Source organism: Hyperolius riggenbachi, chromosome 10 (genome assembly GCF_040937935.1).
Source record: "Hyperolius riggenbachi isolate aHypRig1 chromosome 10, aHypRig1.pri, whole genome shotgun sequence".
NCBI classification, from domain to species: Eukaryota; Metazoa; Chordata; class Amphibia; order Anura; family Hyperoliidae; genus Hyperolius; species Hyperolius riggenbachi.
Window position 1 is genome coordinate 239,346,577 of NC_090655.1, and position 22,571 is coordinate 239,369,147.

Genomic DNA, 22,571 nt, shown 5'->3' on the forward strand with positions numbered 1-22,571 from the left:
CTTCTTGTCCATTTGAGTTACTATAAACAAGAATGAGGAGGGGGGGGTGGGATCCTGAAACTTTTATTGGTAGAATGTCCATTGTTAAGTGGCCAGGATTTAACCCATCTATTGCCACCACGCTTTTGTACCAGGAAAGGAAAATTACCAGCAGGTAAGTATTACATTTTTCAGATATTTCCTATGGCAGTTTAACCTGATGGGGAAATCTTGGGGCCCTCTTGATGTTACATCAAGCAGGCTTACAGACTCCACCATTAGTCACCCCCTGGGGCCACCTGTAGCTACCCCCACCTCCTCCTGAGCACTGGAGGTGGGGCTCCGTCTCCATATCTCCCTCACATCAGATTCCCTTTCATAGTACATCTTACATTACATGCAGAGGATAAAAAAAACATCTCACAGTGAAAGAAATATACAAAATGATCATACAGTCTTTCTGTCACACACGCTATATACATACACACATTACATGCACACACTACACACACAAAGTACAATATAGATAGATACACACACAATGTACAATATATATATATAGATACACACACAATGCATCTTTGTGCAATTTAATCCATTTATACATCAGATTTCCATTCTAATAGGATTTATTTTGTTATACAATGGAGAATCCTTTTCCAGCAACAGCTTCCATCATTTGTCTATAGCATATGATTGTAACACATATATAATAAACTATACAATCCCCCCCCCCCCCCCCCCAGAATTGCTATATCTTAATTCAAGCCCCACACAGTGTATCCAGTTGTCTCCTAACTTACATTTGGGTGCAGTACTGAGGCATTGTTGTATATCAGCATTATTTGTGCTGGAGTGTATGATCTGGCAATAATGGTGTGTGCACATGTCTGATACTTCTGAACGAATTGTCATTCAAACCGGTCGTTTAAACAACAGTTTGGCGTGTGTATGAATGATCATTAGACTGATAGCAGCAGTTTTGACTGATCCGCTTAGCGGATCCGTGGACTAACTGTCATTCAAACAACAGTTAGGTCCATACATGTGTACAAACGACTTGTTGTTTAGAAGTCTATTAGTTTCACACTAAAACACTTCCAAACAACAAGTAATTTAATCAGTCATTTGATCTAGTCCATTGTGCTATAAAGTCCATTGACCAGTCAAACGACATGTAAATTACCTGTAATTAGCATTTCAAACATTTGTCGTGTGCGTGTGTGTGTGTGTGTGTGTGTGTGTGTGTGTGTGTGTGTGTGTGTGTATATAGTCTGAATGACTTTTTTTTTGAACGTCAACTCGTTCAAACATCCGGCATAATCAATCTGGAATAAAATCGACGTATGCACTTTAACCTTCTTAGTGGTAACCCCGTGCTACACACGGGGTACCCGCCGTGGAGGATCACATGGCCCCAGGACTTAAAATAAAAAAACTGGTGCAATACGCTTTAGCTAGCGGTCTGCTAGCTAAGCGTATGCACAAAGTTGCTCTGGTCCCCCGAGATCGCCCGCAATTGCTTCCGGGATACGTACCCCCCCCCCCAGCGTTCCCACGCAGGCGCAGCCACCCAATCGGCTCCAGGCTTCGCGATGACGGCGATCGGGATTGCAGCTGACGTCGTCTCCGATCGTTGCCATAGCAACGCCGGAAGCCGATCGGGAAACTGCGCTCTTCGTGGCGAGGTACGTATAGCCGGCGGGCATGGGGGGGGATCAGAGCAACCTTATACATATGCTTAGCTAGCGAAATGCTAGCTAAAGCGTTATAAAAAAAAATTGGGGGGCAAAAAAACAGCCAAGGGGGTTAAGTCTGACTTTTGATACCTAGCGTGTAACAATATAGATCTGTAATGTTATCTCCAAAATTATGTTAAGAAGTCAAGAGATTCCTAGAAGATCCCATCACAGTCAAAGTGATCCAATTCTTCTGAATATCAGTCCTGTGTGTGTCTCTTAGCACTGCTGGAAGATAAATCCCTCCCTTCTTATTTTACCTGACTTTGTACATTCAGCTCAAAACTCTTCACAGACAGACAAACTCCTTTCCTCAGCTCACTTTGGATGAATTGGAACTTCTAATATTCCCACATCTGCAGCTCACAGTAGGTAAATAACAATGGTACAGAAAACTTTCCTTGAGTCTCAGCTTCTTATTTTCACAGTAAATGGTTAAATTCGGACTTTGAATTGTGATTAAAATCTGGGTCTTTCAGCTCCCAATAAGAACAAATGATTTTCTTTTCAGCACTCCCTTTTGTTATTTGGAATGTTTCTTCATCCAGATAAAAGTGTTTACACTGAGCGCTGAAGCTGATAGAAACAATGTTATGCTGCGCCCCCTGCGTAAGGCTAATTCAGGGCGATCGCCAAACCCCAAATTAGATTTCCCTCTGAGTTGCTACAACTGGGAGGGGGAAAATTATTTAACGCCGCTGGGGAGTTTAGCGGCAGCAGGGAGAGCCGTCATTTAGCTCACCCAGCGCCAAACTGCCTGGGGCCTGGATACTATGTATATGATACTTAGTACCCCATTAATTGGGCTTCTTACCAATGTGAGAGCTTTCATGCCTGGCAAGATGTGATTTATGCCCAAAACATTTCCCACACTCAGCACATGAATATGGCTTCTCACCAGCGTGAGATCTCTTGTGTTTGACAACATCTGATTTATCCCCAAAACATTTCCCACACTCAGCACATGAATAGGGCTTCTCACCAGTGTGAGAGCTTTCATGCCTGGCAAGATTTGATTTAGTCCCAAAACATTTCCCACACTCAGCACATGAATATGGTTTTTCACCAGTGTGAGATCTCTTGTGTTTGACAAGATCTGATTTATACCCAAAACATTTTCCACACTCAGCACATGAATAGGGCTTCTCACCAGTGTGAGATCTCTGGTGGTTGACAAGATATGATTTACTCCCAAAACATTTCCCACACTCAGCACATGAATAGGGCAGATCACCTGTGTGAGATCTTTCATGTGAAACAAGATTTGATTTCTTTGCAAAATATTTCCCACACTCAGCACATAAATAGGGCTTCTCACCAGTGTGAGTTCTTACATGGGCAATAAGAATTGATTTAAGCACAAAACTTTTCCCACACTCAGTACATGAATAGGGTGTCTCACCCGTGTGAGTTCTCTTATGTGAAACAAGATATGATTTGTTTACAAAACATTTCCCACACTCAGCACATAAATATGGCTTCTTCCCAGTGTGAGTTCTTTCATGGGCGGCAAGAATTGATTTATTCGCAAAAAATTTCCCACACTCAGCACATGAATAAGGCTTCTCACCTGTGTGACATCTCTCATGTGTGACAAGGTTTGATTTAGTAAGAAAACATTTCCCACACTCAGCACACGAATGGGGCTTTTTGAAACAGGAATAAGACCCTCCAGCAGTGAAAGAACTTTTCTGGGTATGAAGCCCCTCAAAGTTAGACAGGTGAGGGAAGTCTGGGGGAATATTTGTGGTAATCAGGATATTTGCAGGAGACTCTTGCCCAATGATATCATCCATTGTACAGTCTGTGGATACAGATAGACGAGTCTTTGAGAGGTTCCTGATGCCGGGACTCCGCGCTGCAAATAGAGAAACATCATCACTTCCTGTTAGAGAATTCTGAGGTGAGGAACAATTATCATTAGGGATGGTCGGTGAGTTGCTGATAATTCCAAGTTGATGCAAAGTATATGCATGTTGGAAATGGGCCAGATGCAGCAGCTTAATAGCTTTGCATATAATTAGCATACAATCGGCACCATCTCAGGTTTATTGGCATGTCAGTGACCATCACCAGTTATCAGCCTGACAGAGAACTGCGGAGGGTTGTGCTCATTACAGGCCGCCAATCACATGACATAAACTTTGATTTGCATACAAATTGTATGTAGCTTGAAATTCAGCCAATCAGATGCATTTCCTGAGAAATGGGATTAGCTGCATATCATTTGCATACAAGTCAGAGGTATTTGCTTCTCATTGAGCATCCCTACACCTAAAGCATTGGCCATACATTGAAAAGCAGTAAACTCCAGCTTGATGAGACAGTGCAAGCTATATGTACTGATAGCAAGAAATCTGCCTTATGTTTGTAGAGCAATGTGGTTTCATTCTCATTACCATTTTCTACTCGTGTCCCTCATATGTCCCTTGTGGAGTCGGTACAAAAATCATCCGCCTCCAACTCCACGCCTCAGTTTATGAAACCGCTGACTCCGACTCCAGGTACCCCAAATTGCTCCATCTCCGCAGCCTGTGCAGAGCTATGGTGTGAGTACAAAAATCACTAATCCTACTGTATATATACAGGCGTCAATTCACCAAGCAATTGGTAATGCTGAAAACAGCTGATTTTACTGATCACTTAGGAAAGGTCAATCAAGGCCGTTACCGTATGGAAAGCTGAAATTACCGAGCTGTGCGGTAATTACCGTCTTGTGCGATAAATACCTCAACAAATGTCGGTAAATGTCAATTCATCAAGGTTACAGCATGCAGAAAAGCCCTGGATAATTACCAGCAGTTCTCCTCTTTCAGAATCAGTGCGAGACTCACAGAACTCACACAGAAGCAGAGATGTTTCTCTATGACTGACAGGAGCAGAAACCAATAGCAACAGCCTGTCTCCTGCAAATTATTTTGATTGGACCTGAAGCCTTCTTGGGTGGGGAGGGGGTTGTCACGCTTTCCTAACCCCCGGGCAGCGAGCAGAGATTGATACAACAAAAGACGCTTCCCCTGCCTCCCTTCGCCAGTTTAACCTCTTCTGTTGCTGTTTGAAGATGCAGAGTAGCTAGTGGGGAAATCCCCTAAGCAGGGCATGTTTAAAGTTTCTCGGACGTTCATCTAAGCTGTGGCAAAGAAATAAAATGTTAAGAAAGACTAATGGAGACTGATAGATTCAGGCTACTTACACACCAGGACGTTGCGTTTAGGGGACATTATAGGGCACATAACGTGCCCCTAACGCAACGCCAGGTGCTCTCCGATGTGGACGTCAGAGTGAGCCGCGTTGTGCAGCTCACTCTGGCATCCGTGATGTGTACTCTTGGACGCATGCGGCATCACGTGGTCCCTCCCGGCCAATCGCCGCACAGAGCGGCCGCTCCAGGAAGTAAACACTGCACGTCACACCGTGCAGTGAATATTAATTAGCCATGTGCCTGGCCGCTCTCCACTCCTCCCCAACACTACTGAGCATGTGTGCACAGTCTAACGCGGCTTAGCCGTGCATAACGCACAGTATGCAACATCTTAAATACCGAATGCGGTATTTTCCCGACTTTTTCTTTATCGAACAGCCTTGATGAATTGGCGCCTAAGTGTAGCCATTTCTCTCCTCCCAGCCTTCTGTCCATCGAAGAACTGACCTGCTGCACACTGCAGCTCCTATTGGACAGGAGAACAGTGGGGAGTAGGGAAGGGCAAGAACTAGAAATCACTGTCCTCCCTCTGCAAAACGTGGGATACCCCAGCAAACCTTATATGGCCAAATATATTTTTTTGAATGAATAATCAATGTTCATAGAATTGTGTAGCGTTCACTGGCTTCCTCTGTCCCTCCCGTTCCCGGTTGGTGAAGTGGTTATGAATTCTGTATACTGTAAGTGGACATGAATGGGCAGATTCTGGGAACTTCATGAACCCTGCCTGCCCAGTAACAGGAATTACTCATGCTGTCTTCTTTCCTCCATACACAGGGAGTTCCTCAGGAAATCATGCCTGCTCACAGGAAATGCATGTTCACAGTTTCTTCCTGTGCAAAGGATATGAATGTCCTCCAGAATAAAGGAGGAAGTAAAAGTGCCAAGAGCTTCCATACTCATATACAAACACTCCCAACTATTCAATAAAAAAAAATGACCTACACTTTATTGACTCATCTTCACCTCCTGTGTGCCCATTTCAGTGCTTTCTCTGCACTTCCTGTGTGCCTCCCTCAGTGTCTCCTCTGCACCTCCTGTGTTCCCCCTTCAGGGCTTCCTCTGTACTTCCTGTGTGCCCGCTTCAGTACTTCCTCTGCACCTCCTGTATGCTCCCTTCGGGGCATCCTTTGCACTTCCTGTGTGCCCCCTTCAGTGCTTCCTCTGCACTTCCTGTGTGCCCCCTTCAGTGCTTCCTCTGCACCTGCTGTGTGCCCACTTCAGTGCTTCCTCTACACCTCCTGTGTGCCTCCTTCAGTGTCTCCTCTGCACTTCCTGTGTGCTCCCTTCAGGGCATCTTTTGCACTTCCTGTGTTGCCCCTTCAGTGCTTCCTCTGCACTTACTGTGTGCCTCCTTCAGTGCTTCCTCTGCACTTACTGTGTGCCTCCTTCAGTGCTTCCTCTGCACTTACTGTGTGCCCCCTTCAGTGCTTTCTCTTCACTTCCTGTGAACCCCCTTTAGTGCTTCCTCTGCACTTCCTGTGTGCCCCCTTCAGTGCTTCCTCTGCACCTCCTGTGTGCCCCACTCAGTGCTTCCTCTGCACTTCCTGTGTGCCCCACTCAGTGCTTCCTCTGCACCTCCTGTGTGCCCGCTTGCGACTCTGCAGGGAGGAAGGGGGGAAAGAGAGAGGAGGAGGCCAGGAATTGTAGGAATGTGGACCGTGCCCCTCAGAATGCGGCCTGGGTCAAGCAAAGTTTGCCCCGACCTGAACTAACCACACAATTTTTTTGGCCCTGCGCTGTTATGGGGGGGGGGGGGGGGAGGGGGCTGGGTGAGATCATCTGGAAACAAATTATTGCTATTATCTTCAGAGTGAAAGCAGCACAAACCCTAATTTTTGCAGCACAAATAGCCATAAATGCTTCACTAACCAAACAGGATGGATTTTTTTTTTATACAGTGGCTTGCAAAAGTATTTGGCCCCCTTGAAGTTTTCCACATTTTGTCATATTACTGCCACAAACATGAATCAATTTTATTGGAATTCCACTTGAAAGACCAATACAATGTGGTGTACAGGTGAGAAGTGTAACAAAAATCATACATGATTGCAAACATATTTTACAAATCAATAACTGCAAAGTGGGGTGTGCGTAATATATTCAGCCTCCTTTGGTCTGAGTGCAGTCAGTTGCCCATAGACATTACCTGATGAGTGCTAATGACTAAATAGAGTGCACCTGTGTGTAATCTAATGTCAGTACAAATGCAGCTGCTCTGTGACGGCCTCAGAGGTTGTCTAAGAGAATATTGGGAGCAATAACACCATGAAGTCCAAAGAACACACAAGACAGGTCAGGGATAAAGCTATTCAAAAACTTAAAGCAGGCTTAGGCTACAAAAAGATTTCCAAAGCCTTGAACATCCCACGGAGCACTGTTCAAGCGATCATTCAGAAATGGGAGGAGTATAGCACAACGCCAAACCTACCAAGGCAAGGCCGTCCACCTAAACTCACAGGCGGAACAAGGAGACCACTGATCAGAAATGCAGTCAAGAGGCCCATGGTGACTTTGGACGAGCTGCAGAGATCTACAGCTCAGGTGGGGGAATCTGTCCATAGGACAACTATTAATCGTGCACTGCACAAAGTTGGCCTTTATGGAAGAGTGACAAGAAGAAAGCCATTGTTAACAGAGAAGCATAAGAAGTCCCGTTTGCAGTTTGCCACAAGCCATGTGGGGGACACAGCAAACATGTGCAAGAAAGTGCTCTAGTGAGATGAGACCAAAATGAAACTTTTTGGCCAAAATGCAAAACGCTATGTGTGGCAGAAAACTAACACTGCACATCACTCAGAACACCCCATCCCCACTGTCAAATATGGTGGTGGCAGCATTATGCTCTGGGGTGCTTCTCTTCAGCAGGGACAGGGAAGCTGGTCAGAGTTGATGGGAAGATGGATGGAGCCAAATACAGGGCAATCTTGAAAGAAAACCTCTTGGAGTCTGCAAAACACTTGAGACTGGGGCGGAGGTTTACCTTCCAGCAGGACAACCCTCCTAAACATAAAGCCAGAGCAACAAGGGAATGGTTTAAAACAAAACATATCAATGTGTTAGAATGGCCCAGTCAAAGTCCAGATGTAAATCCAATCGAAAATCTGTGGCAAGATCTGAAAACTGCTGTTCACAAACGCTGTCCATCTAATCTGACTGAGCTGGAGCTGTTTTGCAAAGAAGAATGGGCAAGGATTTCAGTCTCTAGATGTGCAAAGCTGGTAGAGACATACCCTAAAAGACTGGCAGCTGTAATTGCAGCAAAAGGTGTTTCTACAAAGTATTGACTCAGGGGGCTGAATAATTACACACACACCAATTTGCAGTTATTTATTTGTAAAAAAAAATGGTTGGAATCAAGTATGATTTTCATTCCACTTCTCACTTGTACACCACTTTGTATTGGTCTGTCACATGCAATTCCAATAAAATTGATTCATGTTTGTGGCAGTAATGTGACAAAATGTGGAAAACTTCAAGGGGGCCGAATACTTTTGCAAGCCACTGTATGTGCTGATTGTAGGGGGGCCGGCCTTATGGGTCCCATGAACCATGCATGCTCAGTAACAGGAAGCACTTGTACGTGAAGATAAAAAGATGGGTCCATCCCTCCGCCATGTGACACAACCTCTCGGCACGCTTCCCCATGGGTGTGGTGACACGTGTGGGAGGCAGCAGCAGCATTACTAGGCTGCTCTGCTTATAAACGCTCCCCCACACACATTATTAACTGCAACATTTTTGACTGATGGGCCCACCTGATAACTTTTATGAATTATGCATAAAAGAAACAGATAGCGTGCATCTTCCGTCTTAAGCATACACATTTATTACCAGTGTTCAACATCAAAATTGGATTCCGTGCATAGCATATTCCAAGATTGCATAAAAAACGCAAATATTGAAGATGTAGTACCTTATGATTCCAGGTGTGAGTCTGTCAGCATGGGAGGTGGGAGTGTGGGGCTGATGTGGGCCTAGCGACGGCCGTTTCGCATCCTCCTGGACGCTTGGTCACGCCGTGTTCCACTGCAAGCCGGCGCTGTTTGGCCACTGTATACATGCGGAAGGGTCCGCCTCCGCCACGGCGTCACAGCGCCGGCCGTGATTGGGGCTCAGAATTCCACCAATGGGAGAGCCGGAAAACGTCACATGTTGCGGACGGTGCCCAGTGGGGAACATTCCATGCGGACAAGCAGTCGCATAAACATGCGTCATGTATTCCGCGTCACATGCGGCTCACCTCCAGCGCATGCGTAATTCCATTGCATCGCTGGGGAGCCCACATACTGGGTCAAAAAAATCGCCAGTAGGGGGCGCTGAGGATACATGCTCCGTTCTCCATCCGGTATTCCGCAATCATTTGGTACCTACATTTCGGTCACCATTAAATAGACGCCTCCAGCTCGTCCATCGGGGGAATATACTAAAATTAGTGATAGTGCATAAGTGACATACCACTAAAATTAAGTACTGGGACTGAGGAACAGGAACTTTACAAATACATTCATTATATCTCTGGACCGTCATACAAATTTCTGAGACACTTAGTTCCAAGCGAACACAAAAGGGGGTGGAGAGGGACAAGGGAGAAGCATTATAGCCGATTTTGGCTACACTAGACTTGTGGATAGGGCATTTATAATTCAGAACCATTAGATATAGAAAATATTGATTCCATAATTACACATATTGACCATTAGCAAAATACTCACACCTGGCATCAATAATTTATACAAGTGTGAGAATAGCTCTATAACACAAGATTTTTCTATGAACCAGCACCCAAATTGATACCCACTAGCCCATCAATTATGGATTTAGAGTACCTGAGAGTTCCACCTTGTCATTAAGGCCCAACGGGCCCAGGGCTTCAGTTTGCAGGATCAACCATGTCTCCCTTCTCAACAAAAACCTATCCCTGTTGCCACCCCGTCTCACCTTATCTATCCTTTCCAAGCCCGCAAATTTCAATCCCTTGACATCCCCTTTATGCTCTTCTCTCATGTGAGCAATAAACCGGGCACAACCTTTACCACTTTTAACTGATCCTAAATGCTCTCCCACTCGTTCTTTTAGCGGGCGCGTAGTTTAGCCTATGTAGAACCGTTTGCAAGGGCAGAAAAGGACGTAGACCACATACTTGGTTTGGCAAGTGATTAAGTCGTTAACTGTCAACCATTCTTTACCTACTTGTTTGCACTTCTGGGGGCAGAACTTGCAATGTCCACATCGGTGGTTGCCCTTAGGCAAATCTCTGCTCCACCATGTATCTTTTTTAGGGGAAACAAACTCGCTATTCGTGAGCATGTCCCCAAGAGTCGGTGCTCTCCTAAAAGCCACCCTTGGGGGACCACCCACAATTTGCTTTAGGGACTCATCTCTCTCTATCAGTGACCAATTAGTGAAGACAACCTTTCTAATCGTGTCTGCCATAGGTGTATAATCAAAAGTGAAGGTCATCCGATCCTGTGTGGACCTCGACTTGTTTTTGGGTGCCAGAAGGCCTAGCCTGGATTGACGTTTTGCCCTTGTATATGCCTGCTCCAGCAATGCGGCATCATATCCCTTACCAGACAGGCGCCTAGTGAGGTCTGCTGCCTGCAATTCAAACTGCACATCATCGGTATTATTTCTCCTCAACCTCAAGTAATGGCCGTATGGAATGGCCTTTACGACATGTTGAGGATGAAAGCTCTTGGCATGGAGAAGAGAATTAGTTGCCGTCGGCTTCCTATATCCCTCGCAACACATCATTCCTGACCATAATTCGCAGGTCAAGAAAGGTCACCGCTGTATCACTTTTTTTCAGCGGTGAATTCCATGTTAATTGTGTTACTATTGATATACTGTAGAAAGCCGTTGAACTGTTCATCCATCCCAGACCACACCACCAGGACATCGTCCACGCATCTCGACCATTGTCTGATATGCCCGCGGAATGGGTTCTTATCCGAGAGCACAGCAGACTCCTCCCACGACCCCAGAAAGAGGTACCCGCTATCTGATGGTACCAATGTCCATCAAACAGGAAGGCGTTGTGTCTCAATACAAAGCCCAGGCATTCACAGACAAAGTCGATGTATTCATCGTCCCTGTCTGTGCGAGTCAGGAAATGTCTGACTGCCTCGATCCCCACATCTTGTGGAATACGGCTGTACTGACTGACCACATCGATAGAGGCCAGTCTGTCACCAGGGACCCATGTGGCACGCTCCACCATCTGCAAAACCTCCAACGTATCCCTCAAATACGAGGGCACCCCTTTAAGGAGGGGGCGCAGGAGATGGTCGAAATACCTGGACAGCCTCTCTGTGAGAGACCCTCAGCCAGAGACAATGGCACGTCCCGGTGGTGCGGTCACGGACTTATGCATTTTGGGTATATGGTACCATACCGGACGGCGCGGGTAGAGAGGAAGCAAATCACAAGCCAATTTTAGCGAGAGATAACCTCGCTCCGCGCCTCTGCGAAGCAGAGAGCGCAATTTGGCTTGATACTTAAGAGTTGGATCTCCCTGAAGGGGGCAATGGGTGGCCGTGTCACTCAGTTGCCTTTCGGCTTCATTCTTGTACTGAGTTGCTGACATGATAACCAGGTTTCCACTTTTGTCCGCTCCCCTTATCACCAACTCATTGTTTTGTTTCAACCATTTCAAGGCCTCTCTCTCCGCGCCGCCCAGATTAGGCACCATAGTTTGATATATCTCAGCCTTTATGTCTCTCATTACTCTGTCAAAAAAATGATCTATACTTGAGCCCGGGGTAACAGGGAAAGGCTGTATGGATTTGCAGGCCCTTAAATCATTACTATTGCCCAGGCTAAGAACCTCTGACCCCCCACAGTCCGTCCACACATGATGACCCCCATCTGCCCATAGTTCCTCTACTATCTGTCTAAGTTCCTCATCCGTGGGGTCCCACTGAACCAGCGGGCTGAACCCCAAGGTATCAGTGTTATTCCCCTGTGTCATTTGAGGAGGCTGAGCTTAAAGTAAGAGTTGGGAGAACCCCTCCACTGGTCCACTGGTAGCTTTGGGTGTATACCCCTGCAAACCAGTACTGGGACCTGTTGTCACTGGGGTTTTGTTTTGATCAAAGTCTGCCCGGATGGGCTCCTTATTGAACCTCTGACAGATCACGATCTTCCATTTGGACTTGTAAAGGTCTGTCGTGAAGGCCACTATATCGAAGTTCCTTGTTGGACAAAAGTTCAAGCCTTTAGATAGTAGGGAGAGACAAGCCGGTGGGATCTCTATCCCAGAGATGTTCATAACTTGCAAACCATCCGTGGTTACATTCCCTTCCGCTTCTTGCTGTTGGGTTTCATATTCTCTCTCCCTTCCCAGTGCACGGTCTTGGATTTTGTTTCTGTGTCTCCGTCCTCGTCTGGCTCTACGTCTAAAGGGCCAGATTCCCCTTGAGCTGATGCTTCGGCACCCTGGCTGTTTTCTTCTTTATTATTTCCTCCTCTAGGGTTCTTGGAGGGTTTCTTCTTAAGAAATTTCTTGTTTTTTGGGGGATTGCTAGGCTGCTCGTTTTCGCTATCGGAACCAGAATCAGTGGTCCAATAGCCCCTGCTCTTAGGATTTTTTACAAGGGATTGGGGGCCCCAATTGAAAATCCTTCCTCTATCGAAATCCTCTTTATCTCTGAAAAACCTTTTTAACTTCCTTGCCTTAATCTCATCTTGTATTTATGAATATTGATCTTGTTTCTTAGGCCCTTCCATCCACTTTACTTTTGTGGTTTGGCATGAAACAGCCTGAGTAGAAAGGCCTGTGTGTTCCCATGATAAATTAATGTTACTTAATATTGTTTTATTGGCAGCCCAAGGGAGTGCCATCAGCTGTGGTGTCTTTTACATTTGCCATACTGTATTTTTCAGAATACTAGACACACTTTTTCTCTCCAAAAATGTGAAGATAAAGTCCCTGCGTCTTATATTTCAAAAAAAGGTATCTGACTTACAATCGCCCGCCCACACGACGTTGGGCGTGTGGTGACATGCGGGGGGGGGGGGGGGTTCAGGAGGAGACACAGGGAAGCGGAGGAGACACGTGGGGATGGGGGCAGGAGGGACACAGGGAAGCAGAGGAGACATGGGGGGGGGCAGTAGGAAACACAGGGGGACAGGAGGGGACACAGGGGGACATAACAGGGCAAAGGAGGTCACCGTGGGACACACAGGAGGACACGGGGAAAGAAGGGGACATACAGGGGAAGCAAAGGGATACACAGGGGGACAGAAGGGGACACATGGTGGATGGACAGAAGGGGGCACAGGAGATCAAATGGAACACAGGAGGACAATTATTGGGGAAACACAATATATTCAGTTTTTTTACCTTTTCTTCCCCTCTAAACTTAGGTGTGTCTTATATTCCGGAATGTACATGTTGGCTTTTTTATTATGTGTCGTGCACAAATGGTTACTGATGGAGTGGGCGGGGAATGGATGGAATGGGCGGGGAATGGATGGAATGGGCGGAGAATGAGATTATATGGCCTGGGTGTGGTTGCACACTTCAGAGCCTTTATGTAATGATCCGCTCAGCTGCCTGCGCAGGCAGGCAGGCAGCTTTTTGACCACTGTTCAGGTCTGCATTCTGCAGGTCTCTGGAAGAGAGACCTTTTGTCAGTTTTGCAGCTTGCTGCTGCTGAGGAATTCGCATACGTTTGTCATGCAAATTGCCTAGCCACATCCTTTGTAGGCTTGCTCTATATATACCATGTGATTCCACAGTACGTGGCTGGTCATAAGGGTTTGTCCTGTGAAACACTCCTGGAGTGTCAGCCATGCTTATTGTTTGAAGATTAGCTTAGAGTAATTCCTGGGACTGCGCTAGGCATTCTTGCTAGAGCAGTCAGGATTGTATTATTTGTATTGCCTGTTCTGTCTCTCTTGCTGTACTTGGATCGCACTTGCTCTGGCGGAAAGAGCAGTGGATTCAGCTCGCTCTGTTTCTATACTTGGATCACACTTGCTCTGGCGGAAAGAGCAGTGGATCCTGCTAAGCTATCTTGCTATACTTGGATCGCACTTGCTCTGGCGGAAAGAGCAGTGGATTCAGCTCACTCTGTTTCTATACTTGGATCACACTCGCTCTGGCGGAAAGAGCAGTGGATCGTATCTCTCACTTATTCCTGTTTTCGTGTATCTGTCTGGTCTGATACGAACGCTTGCAGGAGGCTCGGTGAGGTAACCGTTAAGCAAGCGCTTGCGTCCTCTGTTTCGTGTTTGTCTGTCGGTGGTTAGTTAGGCGTGCTTGTCTCGGTTGTGCTTAACACGCGGAGTCCGCGCAGTAAACGCGTTCGCTGTTGCGAATAAGTGCGGTGTTCGCGTTTAGTTAGCGTTTATTATTTTCCTTATCTTCTCATTGTATGATTTGCTGTGCCTTTGCTACTCTCGTGCTCTGCCTTGCTGTAGCCTTGTGTCACCTCTGGCAATCGCCTCTCTCGCAATTGCGTTCCTACTTCATGTCTGCTGTTGTGTATGCACCGTCGCGGGTTGGCGACTAGATTGGTGCACACACATACAATCTGTATCTTTGCTCATTCTCATTCGCAATCGCTTCTCAGGCGATTACGTTCTCACTCGGTTTCCTTTGTTGTGTGTCCACAGTCGCAGGTTGGCGACTAGATTGGTGCACACACATACATTCCTCCTCTGTGCTTATTCTGTCTTGTGTCGCTGTTAGCAATCGCCATCTCCTGCGATTGCCTTCTCACCTGGTCTTCATGGTTGTGTGTTCATCGTCGCTGGGTGGCGACTAGATTGGTGGACACACATACACTCTGTCGCTTTGCTCTCTCTATTTCAGGGCTATCTTGCCCTGCGTTTCTTCTCTTCGTACAATTCCTGTCTGGTGTCTGTGGCAGGGCAGAGGATCTGTTTCTCTGCACTCCACAGCTCCACCTGCCGACAGGAATTTCCCTCTACAGGTGCGTTGCACCTTTTGCTGGGTTCTCTCAAATTATACGCTTGTGGAGGATTTCCGCAGTGTCAGCGCACGTCCTGTGCGCTGACCACGGAGAGAATTCCTCAAGCGTTATACTTTATATGCATTATGTGTGATCAGTTGCTGTTGTACACCTGGGAGGGGCCGTAACATGTAGTGCATCTGTTCCACCATACAAAGCATCTTTGCAGCCAGTAGTGTGCTGCCTCTTTCTTGCTTTTGTTATTGTGGGGAACAGTTTCAACAGCCTTTGAAAAGTCCAAGTATACCACATCTACTTCTTTCCCCAGATCTAAATCTGCATTTACCAAGTAACCCCAACAAAGATCTGTGTACAGAAATGTACAGTAACCATTATCAGCTTGTTACAGTCTGATGGAACTCATTTAATTCGTGATTATAGCTACATGTGACACAATAATCACTCTGAGAGTTGGAAAGTCCTTGTCTGATCAGCATTGTATTTCTGCTGTGAGATGTAGTGGGATGCTTCTCACTCATCCACCACCTCACCTCTCCCCACTACAGTACAGGGTGCTCCAAAGCCAGCAGGGTGTCTGTACTGTTATTGTTACTGCCACCAAATACAATCATAAATGATAGTTTTACATAGCAAAAGTCTAACATGAGTATGTAGCATATCCCATAATATGGCCAGTCTGTGAGCAGTGACAGTCATAACAGCAATAAGATACACATTTATTCTATATGTAATGCAGACTACTCACCTGCTCTGCCCTCTGTAACATTGTCCTCCTCTTTACTTGTCCTCAATATGTCTCCCTCCTCCATAGTCTGCTGATCACTCCTCACATAAGTCTCTTCTTCTTCCTCTTTAATAGTCGTCATCCTATCCCTCTCCTCTGTACACTGCTGATCACACCTCACATATGTCTCTTCTTCTTCCACTTTAATTGTCCTCTTCATGTCACCCTCCTCCACAGACTGAAGATCACACCTCACATATGTCTCTTCTTCTTCCACTTTAATTGTCGTCATCCTATCCCTCTCCTCTGTACACTGCTGATCACACCTCAGATAACTTTCCTCTTCCTCATCTTTAATTGTCCTCATCATGTCACCCTCCTCCGTAGACTGCTGATCACCCCTCACAAATGTGTCTTCTTCTTCCTCTTTAATTGTCCCTATCATGTCACCCTCCTCTATAGACTGCTGATCACTCCTCACATATGTGTCTTCTTCCTCTTTAACCACAGCATGTCCATGTTCCCCATCCTAAGTGCACAAAGTGAGAGATCATTTTCAATGTGAAAACAAATAACAGCATAAGCAGAAGAAAGAAATTTGTCGTGGTTTAGAGTCTCTGGGGACTCTCAGCCCCACCTACCTGATAATGGTGGGGGATGGTGAGATCTTCCTGCATACAATCCTGGGAATAAAGAGGACCTGTACATCTCTGGGGTGGGTTTCTGTTACTGGATCCATCTGCAGAAAAGCACACACTGACTAAATACAATGTCTCTATGTGTTTATCAGAAGACTGGGGGAGAAAGGGGGGGATCTAGGCGGACTCTCTGTACTGCTTCATCCCTCACTAGTAATTAACATCTCCCCTTACCTGGTGATGCGAGGGGCAGCTGATTCTCCATTATGGTGTTCTTATTGAGGTTCTTGTGCCCTTTTAAATACTGCCCCTCCTCCATGGAGAGACTGATGGTGATATCTTGACACCTTTTAGGAGCCTGAAACATACAATGATACAGTTACCAACCAGACACATTTCTTGTTGTTATTGGATAATGTACCAACATTCCCAGCACCACTCACCTCTCTTGTCAGCAGCTCCATCATCTTCCTGGTGATTTCCAGAATCTTCTGCTTGTTGTGTCCCTCAGATATCAGGGAGTGAGGTGGGGGCATTGTGATGGTCACATGATTACCAGACTTCACTGGAGGAAAACTCTGTGTAGAAAGTCCAACAATAATGTCACACCGCTCTCACAGAATTCCTCTCACCCCAACAGTCAGCTGTGTTTCATTATTAGAGATAAAAGTGGCATCATGTGACCTCCTAGAATGCTCCTCAGCTCTCCAGTCGTGTGTGTGTTTTATTATTAGAGATAAGAGTGATTTCATGTAACCTCCCACAATCCTCCTCACCTCTCCAGTCATGTGTGTGCTTTATTATTAGAGATAAGAGTGATTTCATGTAACCTCCCACAATCCTCCTCAACTCTCCAGTCATGTGTGTGCTTTATTAGTAGAGATAAGAGTGATTTCATGTAACCTCCCACAATCCTCCTCACCTCTCCAGTCATGTGTGTGCTTTATTATTAAAGATAAGAGTACCTCACCTGTCCCATCAGCAGATAGATGATCTCTAGTGCGAGGTTGAATATCTTCTCAGTCATGTGACTCTGGTCCTCCTTCATCCTCAGTGATGTGGTTATGTGATCTGTTCAAGATTCCCCAACCTTTTGATATATATTAAGGGGGGATATAATCCAGGTTGTACAGTTATCAGTGGTGAAACTATCCATACAGGATCCCACCAGCACTCCCCCATTGGGGTAACATGTGGGTGGTAGGGTCATGCAGTATATCACAGGAAAGCATAATAAAGTTGGTTTATAGCTACCTGTGCACTATACTCACAGCATGCTGCAGTCCTGTCCTCCCTCTGCCTCCTCTCCAGCTGGCCTTCTCTCCTCACATCTACCTCCCATTGTTACCATTCCTGTGATGTTACAGCAGTGCTGGTAGTGGTAGATGAATGAGAATATGAGGAGAGAAGAGGCAGAGACTGAGGCTAGTGGGAGCAGAGGACTGGAGCACACTGTGACAGGTAGCCATAAACCAATGTAAATCCTTCCTTTTACTACTCTGCATGGAGGTGGGGGAAGAGAGCAATACTGGAGTGTGGACATGGCTATACTGGAGGAAAAATGGCAAAACTGCAGTGGGGAGACATTACATACTGAAGGATAATGGCAATGCTGGAGGACACAGAAAGGATATGGCTATACTGGAGAAGAAATGGCATTACTGGGGTGGGGGGACATTACATACTGGAGGATAATACTAGCAATGCTGGGGGACACCGATAGGATATGGCTATACTGGGGAGGAAATGGCATTACTGCAGTGGCCCCATTGCATTCTGGTGGATAATGGCAATGCGGGGGGACACTGAGGGACATGGTTATACTGGAGGGAAAATGGCAAAATTGGGGTGGTGGACATTACACACTGGAGGAGAATGACAATGCTGGGGGACACAGGGTGGACACGGCTATACTGGGGAATAAATGGCATTACTGGAGTGGGGGCATTGCATGCAGGAGGATAATGGCAATGCTGGGTACACAGGGTGGACATGGCTATACTGGAGGAAAAATGGCTTGAGTGGGGTGGGGAAAGCAAAAAAAAGTTGGTTTATACCAGCATCCTGTATTCCAAAAATTGCTAAATTAGTGTCAAGTACTGTCCCTGAGACCAGATTTTTCATGACTCTGTAATGAGACTGAATTATTACTAGTAAGGTGAGATGGAAAAAAAATGACAAACAAGTCACAGCTGTAATGTAAAAGTCTCCTGTATGGCAATTACTTCAAGATGGATGATCAGGATAGTGACAGGCGTGCTATAATAATTCCAATATTTTAGGGCTTTTCTCCTGTTGGACTCAAGGCACTTGCGAGGCAACCACTAGAGCACACTCAGCAAGCAGTATCAGTGTTAGGGAGTCTTGCCCAAGAGCTCCTTACGGAATAGGTGCTGTCTTACTGAATAGAAAGAGTTTAGAACTTAAAGGGGTTCTCCGTGTCTTTTAAAAAGCAAAAACTGACACTTACCTGGAGCTTCTATCAGCCCCCTGCAGCTGTAATGTCCCGCGTTTAGGGTTGCCACCCAGCCAGTATCTGGCCGGCTCAGCCAGAAATTCCAGTATAAAGCCGGCGTCGGAAAAAAATTTTTACTGGCATGTCCTTTCCCCTCTCTTCTAAGATTGGCATAAATTCCAGCCAATCATGAGCGAGTGTTGCCACGCCCCCTGGCTATGTTGTTCACTACTCGTACATGCTGGTGTAGTAGGAGGAGGCAGCTGACAGTCCTTGCTGCCTATGTGAGCAGCATGTGAGTGTGCCCGGTCTCTGCAGGCTCCACAGCTAGGGAAGGAAAAGGCAGAGACACGATCAGCAGCAGTACAATGTGCTGCTGCTGTGTGAGGAACAGCTGGGATGTGAAGGAGAGGACAGGGAGGAATATCAGTCAGAGGTGAGCAGACAAGCCTCAGAGGAGAGCAGGGATAGGATCAGCAGCAGGACAATGTGCTGCCGCTGTGTGAGGAAAGCTGGGATGTGTAGGAAAATACAGGGAGGTATGTCAGTCAGAGAAGAGGTGAGCAGAGGAGCCTCAGACTAGAGCAGACAAGATGAATCATGCCAGCACTGTTGTTATACAGGTCAGGGAAACAGAGCTATTCTTATAGTGCACCAATGACATCATTTTGTGTTCTATATTAGCAGGAATATGTCATTGTTGCATTATAGGAATAGCTCTCTAGTTCCCTGAGCTGTGGAGAGAGATTGGGGCTGTTTTAGAGAGCAAGGCAACCCTGCCCCCCTAGGTGCATGACAAAGATATTTTTGAAGTAATTCAAAGTAGGTTCCTGACCTGCAGAGAGGGAAGCCTCAGCATCCTATTGAGGCTCCTCACGGTGGTCTGAAGTTCCCCATTGCTGAGTGCAGCCCCTCCCCCCCCACACACACACACATCAGGGCTGTGCAGCGCGTCTTCCTGGATCGTGGCCGCACAAGCCTGTATGAAATTGCGCAGTAGCACGGATCCCGAGACTCCGGCTTACTGCGCATGTGCGAGCTGCCTCGCGTGGCCATGGTCCAGGGAGACGTGCTGCGGGGCCCCAATAGGATTAGTGACAATGTATTGTTGGTAATCTTCCAGGAGGGCTGCGCTCAGCGACAGGGGACATCAGAGCAGTGAGGGAAACCTTAATAGGATCCTGAGGCTTCCACCTCTTTAGGTAACTATCTAAATTTGAACCTGAGTTGTGAGGTGAACTAAACTTTTTTTGTTTCTTACCTGCGGCTACTTCCAGCCTCTGTCCTTCGCTGCAGCTCCGGTCTTCTCCAGCGTGCCGCCCCTCACAATTCCTCTAAGCTTTGATGGTAACATACTGTGTCTACGGCAGGCTTGCTCTCACTAGTAACCATGATTCAAATGAGGATTAATTGCTGCAGGTGCGCAGCGGAGATATAAGGTGTTAATTACCTATAATTCCGCCATCCGCCCTGCGTTCCAAACAGGCTGCATGCGTCCTATTAGATGCGTTGCAAGCCTCACTATGGGCACTTCCTCTTTCCGGCTTGAAGGAGGAAGTGCCTGTAGTGAGGCTTGCAACGCATCCAATAGGATGCGTGCAGCCTGCTTGAAGCGCAGGGCATTATTGGTAATTAACACCTTATATCCCTGCCGCACACCTGCAGCAATTAATCCTCATTTGAATCACGAGTAACCACGAGTGGTTACTTGTGAGAGCAAGCCTGGTCTATAGTAGAGGTGAGATTAGGTTGTGAGATCCTCTAAGGACAGCCATGACATAACTATGTGCTCTGTACAGTGCTGCAGGAGATGTCAGTGCTGTATAAATATATCATAATAATAATATGGGAGGACATTAGACTATGACTATGGTAGGATTCGATTGTGAGCTCCTGTGAGGACAGTGACATGACTATGTACTCTCTAAAGTGCTGCATAAAATGTCAGTGCTATATAAATATATAATAATATGGTAGGACATTTGGAGTATGACTATGGCAAGGATTAGATTGTAAGCTCCTCTGGGGACAGTCAGTGACATGACTATGTACTCTGTAAAGTTCTGCAGAAGATGTCAGTGCTATATACCGTAAATACATAGTAATAATAATATGGTAGGACATTAGACTATGACTATGGTAGGATTAGATTGTGAGTCCCTCTGAGGACGGTCAGTGACATGACTATGTATTCTGTGAAGTGCTGAAGAAGATGGTAGTGCTATATAAATACATAATAAAAATATGGTAGGACATTTGACTATGGTAGGGGTTTAGATTGTGAGCTCCTCTGGGGACAGTCAATGACATGACTATGTACTATGTAAAGTGCTGCGGAAGATGGCAATGCTATACAAATACATAATAATAATAATAATAATAATAATAATATGGTAGGACATTAAACTATAACTATGGTAGGATTAGATTGTCAGTTCCTCTGAAGACAGTCAGTGACATGACTATGTACTATGTAAAGTGCTGCACAAGATGTCGGCGCTATATAAATATGCAACAATAATGGCTGGCTGTATGATAGATAGGACCTTTTAATTTCTCTTCACAGGTTAGGAGTCCCATCTATGGGATACCATGGATAGGTTTTCTATATTTTAATGTTATGCCTATAATCAACCATAATCTGTTGTAATCATGCCCTCTTCTTCCTGTTCTTGTTCAATGTTGGCAGTCATCTTGAGCGGTGTAACAGACCATACCCACTTTTAGGCCCCACCCCAAGCCGGTATTTTTTTACCTAAAAGGTGGCAACCCTATCGGGCCGCGCTGTCCTCCTCCGATCACTCGTTCCCCACCACCGTGATCGGAGGAGGACAGCGTGGGACATTACAGCTGCAGGGGGCCGCTAGAAGTCCCAGGTAAGAGTCAGTTTTTGCTTCTTAAAAGACACCAAAGAACCCCTTTAACCCAAGTCTCCTATGTCAGAGGCAGAGCCCTTAACCATTACTATGACCTCCTCTGCAACAAAGTATATCCACCCTGACCTCTGATCTACTCAATATATAATAAGAATTACCTGTTTCAACAACAATATCTCCTCGCCACTTACTCCAACTTATCTTCCTGCCGTCACATCCCTTACTACTGCCTCTGTTAGACCACTTCCTGCATGTGTCACATGATCACTTTCTGTCTGTGGATTATCTACGTCTTATTTGTGCTTCCCACTTAGAAGAGGTAAGATTGCCATCTTGTGGTGAATAGGCTAACTGCAACCTCTGTTTGTAGACTCACCTGCACTTAGCCATATAAAAGGTAGCCATGCACTTAGGCTTCAGAGGAGCCGAAATGAAATAAAATATTTAGAAATAGTTTAAAAAGTGAAAGTAAATATGAGCTTACCTTCTCTCAGGGAAAACACTGTAGAATGAAAAATAATTATAGCAAGCCCAGCGTCTCAGTGAGACTTGTTTTTCTTTTGTTGTTGTTATTTTTTTAGGACATTGAAGCAATAATTAGACAGAATCAGGATAAGTGGCAGCAGGCTGTTGCTGTGGTAGCCCCCGGTCCCCCTTTATTTTTCAGTCAGGCTGAAAATACAGCTTCTTAGAAGTATTGTGAAGCTATATGTGTCCATCAGATCACAGATCACAGTATTAGTTAGTTGCGTGTGCCTCCCAGTTAGCAATATTAGGTAGCTGTGTGTGTCCCCCAGATAGTAGCATAAGGCACTGTAGGCGTGTGTGCCCTCCAGCTAGCAGTATTAGGTAGCTGTGTATGCCCCCAGATAGCAGTGTTAGGTAACTGTGTGCCCCCAGATAGCAGTATTAGGTAGGCGTGTGTGCCCTCCAGCTAGCAGTATTAGGTAGCAGTGTATGCCCCCAGATAGCAGTATTAGGTAGCTGTGTGTGTCACCCAGATAGCAGTATTAG

At 46.0% G+C, this 22,571-nt stretch overlaps 1 protein-coding gene across 2 annotated transcripts; it reads right to left on the reverse strand.

The window, feature by feature from the left end:
* Positions 1 to 734: 734 nt before the first annotated feature.
* Positions 735 to 21,804, reverse strand: LOC137535004 (zinc finger protein 436-like). Of its 2 annotated transcripts, XM_068256766.1 has the most exons (8): positions 21,716 to 21,804; positions 17,197 to 17,316; positions 16,670 to 16,804; positions 16,461 to 16,584; positions 16,230 to 16,327; positions 15,840 to 16,117; positions 15,610 to 15,764; positions 735 to 3,576 (listed from the first exon to the last, which is right to left on the reverse strand). In XM_068256766.1, the coding sequence occupies exons 2-8, from the start codon at positions 17,272 to 17,274 to the stop codon at positions 2,516 to 2,518; spliced, it is 1,929 nt and encodes a 642-aa protein (XP_068112867.1). In that variant the 5' UTR covers positions 17,275 to 17,316; positions 21,716 to 21,804; the 3' UTR covers positions 735 to 2,515. The 2 variants fall into 2 exon arrangements, with proteins under 2 accessions (XP_068112867.1, XP_068112866.1); XM_068256765.1 differs by having other exon boundaries at positions 15,610 to 16,117.
* Between the last annotated feature and the right edge of the window lie 767 nt (positions 21,805 to 22,571).